Consider the following 5,000-nt stretch of genomic DNA (forward strand, 5'->3'; position numbering starts at 1 on the left):
AAAAGTGCAGCAGTGACAGAATTCAGAAGAAAGACAGTTAGAATGGGATTAAAAACGTGTCCTGCACACACTGCTGTTTCTGAGTGGAATTACCTTTGAACAAGTTTGTGACTGTGTGTGTGTGTGTGTGTGTGTATGTGTGTGTGTGTGTGTGTGTGTGTGTGTTTGTGTGTGTGTGTGTGTGTGTGTGTGTGAGGTTGGTATCTGGGGTTGGAAATGTCTGTGGGGAATTTGTACATGCAGGAATAAATCAGGATTCAGAAAATGTGGAGAATCACAAATTATTCCAGATCCCTGGAGGAAGATTAATGTGGAAGCTGATGGAGGATATGGGGGTTGATGGTGGATGTGGGGGTTAGTGGATGTTGGTGGAGGATGTGGAGGTTGGTGGTGGATGTGGAGGTTGGTGGAGGATGTGGAGGTTGATGGTGGATGTGGAGGTTGGTGGTGGATGTGGAGGTTACTGGAATATGTGGAGGTTGATGGTGGATGTGGAGGTTAGTGGAGGATGTGGAGGTTGATGGAGGATGTGGAGGTTAGTGGAGGTTGATGGAGGATGTGGAGGTTAGTGGAGGTTGGTAGTGGATGTGGAGGTTAGTAAAGGTTGGTGGTGGATGTGGAGGTTAGTGGAGGTTGGTGGTGGATGTGGAGGTTGGTGGTGGATGTGGAGGTTAGTAAAGGTTGGTGGTGGATGTGGAGGTTAGTGGAGGTTGGTGGTGGATGTGGAGGTTAGTGGAGGTTGGTGGTGGATGTGGAGGTTAGTGGAGGTTGGTGGTGGATGTGGAGGTTAGTAAAGGTTGGTGGTGGATGTGGAGGTTAGTGGAGGTTGGTGGTGGATGTGGAGGTTAGTGGAGGTTGGTGGTGGATGTGGAGGTTAGTGGAGGTTGGTGGTGGATGTGGAGGTTAGTAAAGGTTGGTGGTGGATGTGGAGGTTAGTGGAGGTTGGTGGTGGATGTGGAGGTTAGTGGAGGTTGGTGGTGGATGTGGAGGTTAGTGGAGGTTGGTGGTGGATGTGGAGGTTAGTGGAGGTTGGTGGTGGATGTGGAGGTTAGTGGAGGTTGGTGGTGGATGTGGAGGTTAGTGGAGGTTGGTGGTGGATGTGGAGGTTAGTGGAGGTTGGTGGTGGATGTGGAGGTTAGTGGAGGTTGGTGGTGGATGTGGAGGTTAGTGGAGGTTGGTGGTGGATGTGGAGGTTAGTGGAGGTTGGTGGTGGATGTGGAGGTTAGTGGAGGTTGGTGGTGGATGTGGAGGTTAGTGGAGGTTGGTGGTGGATGTGGAGGTTACTTTAGGTGGAGGTGGCTGACAGGTGTAAGGAGGAGAGGAGAAGGTTTGAGGATTTGATGGTTCAGTCCCCAGTTGTTTCTCAGCACTTTTCACTCTGACATTCGTAGTAGAAGTTTTTTCCTTTTAGTAGTTCTTTTTTCCTCCAGAATAATAATGTGATGTAAAGGACTGTGACACACTGCATTATTTGTTTGTGTGTGTGTGTGTGTGAGAGAGAGAGCGTGTGTATGTGTGTGTGTGTGTGTGTGTGTGTGTGTGTGAGAGAGAGAGCGTGTGTATGTGTGTGTGTGTGTGTGTGTGTGTGTGTGTGTGTGTGTGTGTGTGAGAGAGAGAGCGTGTGTATGTGTGAGCATGTGTGTGTGTGTGTGTGTGTGTGTGTGTGTGTGTGAGTGAGTGTGTGTGTGTATGTGTGTGTGTGTGTGTGTGTGAGAGAGAATATGCATGAGTGAGTGAGTGTGTGTGTATGTGTGTGTGTGTTTGTGTGTGTGAGGTCTTCCTTCTTACTCATTATCCACTGTGAGAGACACACCCCGCAGTCTGTTTCTGCCACTGTCATCTTTAATTGGTCGAGATTCACCAGCCAATCAGTACAGAGCTGTCTGACATAAAAAGGCGCCTGACACTCGGCCACGCCCACTTTTAATTAGTCATGCATTTTTCACAGCCACCAATTAACGACAAATCAAAGATGATGCTCACTAACGAGCTTCTGACTGTCAAATATTTTATCACACTTCAGTATCTGAATACATTCCATCTGTCTGTCTGTCTGTCTCTGTGTCTGTCTGTCTTTCTGTCTGTCTGACTGTCTGTCTGTCTCTGTGTCTGTCTGTCTGTCTGTCTTTCTGTCTGTCTGACTGTCTGTCTGTCTGTCTCTGTGTCTGTCTCTCTGTCTCTGTGTCTGTCTGTCTGTCTGTCTTTCTGTCTGTCTGTCTCTCTGTCTCTGTGTCGGTCTGTCTGTCTGTCTGTCTGTCTGTCTCTGTGTCTGTCTGTCTGTCTGTCTGTCTGTCTCTATCTTTCTGTCTTTCTCCACAGAGTGTAAAAGTCTTTCCGATTTATTCACGGTGAAGCTTATGAGTGCAGTGTATGGTGAGTTCTTAGAACTGCTCCAGGATGTGACGTGTGTGTGTGTGTGTGTGTGTGTGTGTGTGTGTGTGTTTTGTGAGAGAGAGAGACTTTGAAAAGTGTGAAGTCTGTGCAGTTTAGATGGCAGGATGTGAGGAGCGAGAAAGCACTGAGATCGCAAGAAGAGAGGGGTGAACTCAAGGGCAGTGTGTGTGTGTGTGTGCGTGTGCGTGTGTGTGTGCGTGTGTGTGTGTGTGTGTGTGTGTGTGTGAGGATGCCACTGAAAATGCTGACATTAATTTTATTTCTATTATCTATAGAGTGTGTATAATGATATGATAAATTTCTTGTATGATCATGATTATAGTATCATGGCCTGTTGCTAGGCAACAAGGTAACGCATGCTGATTGTACACTTGATGACTAGCACAACACTTTTACACGTCCATATGCGTGGACAATATGATGACTTAATTACAGTGAGAACAGGACAGAACCATCCGGAACATTTACATTTCCCTCAGATCTGTTTGCTAATCTTCAAGAACAAAAAACACGCTAACGGTGTAAACAACATCTGTTCAATTTAGCATCAAACGCTAACCGCAGTTTTTTGAGAAACTTTTTTTTTTTTGACAAACTTTTTAGAAAACGGTCAAAATAGTTTAGCGGGAAGTCACATGATCGCGTCGAAATGTAGCTAAGACGTCTGGTTCACTAATCACAAGGAAATTCCGTCATCGTTTATAGACATTAGCATAACATGAACGTAACATCTCGACTTTAGCTAAAGCTAGCCATCGTCTGCGATTTTACTATTAAACATGCTAGCAGGTTAGACCACAAGGAACTGGAGTCTGTTAGCTTAACACGATCAGCTAGCTACCTGTAAAACATTCATTCATTCATCTTCTACCGCTTATCCGAACTACCTCGGGTCACGGGGAGCCTGTGCCTATCTCAGGCGTCATCGGGCATCAAGGCAGGATACACCCTGGACGGAGTGCCAACCCATCACAGGGCACACACACACACTCTCATTCACTCACGCAATCACACACTACGGACAATTTTCCAGAGATGCCAAACAACCTACCATGCATGTCTTTGGACCAAGGGAGGAAACCGTGCTGTGCCCCCCACCTGTAAAACAGTCTAATAAAAAAAAATATACTTCGTAGCAACTGAGACCTTACGTCTTCCATAGCATGACGTCTCATTGCTGTTGATTGACGGGTTGTTTTACTTTAACGCGGCCTGAGCGCGATCTCGTCTCTGGAGTATTTCACATTTCTGAAACTGAACTAGATTTTTGTGAGTCGACACGCCGTCCATCCCGTCTTCATTTTCTCCTCGCTCTTATCTCCTGCCTGACCGTTTCTCCTTCTCAGCATCTCCTTATCTCTTCATCTGAGTGGTTATCTGTCCATCTCATCTTTCCTTTGTCCTCTAAACGTGAGCGTCTGTCCTCCGTCTGCGCTCGTCAGCAAGGTGGAAATCTACAAATATGACTGAATCAAATGAATCGCTTAAAGAGATAAACAAATCTTTTTTTATTTCAAATCTTGCAACGTGAAGAATTTATTGAAGCAGAATTAGTCTTTCACCCTGAGATACAAAACACTGTTATGTCACGTGTCATCAGGACCAAACGTATACGCACGTGAGATATGTTTAGCATCAGAGTTACGACCCGAGTCTCGTAAGAGCTGAGCTTTCAGATAGCAAGTGTTAGCGTTAGCATTTTTTTAGATGTTGTAAATGATTTCTGTCAGTAAACACATCCTGTAAACATCCTCAGAGACTTTCAAGTGAGTTTGAATCTCTGGAGTGATGAAGATGATTAACATCAGCATTAAAAAGTCATAAATAACACTCAAATTCCCCTGCATTCACCTGTCTGACTAAAGATTTGCATAAATTAGCATAAAAGAAACTTAAATGTTGATCATTTTTACTGAATCTCGAGTGTCGCGTCATTGTGACTCGTCTCAGCTTCACGTCATGAATCTCTTTATATTTTTACACTGTTACGTCTCTACGTTTCTACTGTTGTTACATTATTATAGTTATTTAAACTTTATACATTATTATTTGTTTACGTATTTATTTATTTGTTAAGACATGTGTGTTAAAATGAACAATCGTTCCACTTCACTGTAACACAGTTACACATCGTTAGTTGTGACATGATGTTTGTTTGAATGTTAACAAACTTCACCTTCATTAACTGTCGACTCGCTCTGTGAGTAAAATGCGCATAAATCTGCATAAATTACATCACAACATGTTCATAATGTAAATATTGATTGTTTACTGATCTCGCAGCTTCACGTCAGTTTTACGAGTTAATGACCACAAACTAGTGTAATTAAAATGTTAAAAAAATTAGTAGATTATTAGTAGATTAAAAATCATTAGTAGATAAATTAACACATTATAACTAACACACTTTTCTCTCTGTCTCTTTGTGTGTCTCTTCCACAGAGTGTGCGTGTGTGTGCTGAAGAAGCTGTGAGGTGTGTGTGTGTTTGGGACACTTTGTGAGTGTGTGTGTGTGTGTGTGTGTGTGTAGGTGCACTCGGTCATGGATGAGAACGTGTACCAGTCCTTGTCTCGTCCTCGGATGGAGCTCAGCTACTCCAGCTCTT

General features: G+C 44.1%; 1 protein-coding gene across 1 annotated transcript in view; it reads left to right on the top strand.

Annotated features, from left to right (window-relative positions):
• The window catches only part of tenm1 (teneurin transmembrane protein 1), a 125,564-nt gene that overhangs the window by 29,967 nt on the left and 90,597 nt on the right, over positions 1-5,000 (top strand). The window contains exon 2 of the mRNA XM_060862401.1: positions 4,837-5,000. This exon is cut by the window's right edge and continues 150 nt beyond it. Within this exon, the coding sequence (XP_060718384.1) occupies positions 4,937-5,000 (64 nt within the window). The 5' untranslated portion in view covers positions 4,837-4,936. The remainder of the gene's footprint in view (positions 1-4,836) is intronic.

This window comes from Tachysurus vachellii, chromosome 26 (assembly GCF_030014155.1).
Source record: "Tachysurus vachellii isolate PV-2020 chromosome 26, HZAU_Pvac_v1, whole genome shotgun sequence".
NCBI classification, from domain to species: Eukaryota; Metazoa; Chordata; class Actinopteri; order Siluriformes; family Bagridae; genus Tachysurus; species Tachysurus vachellii.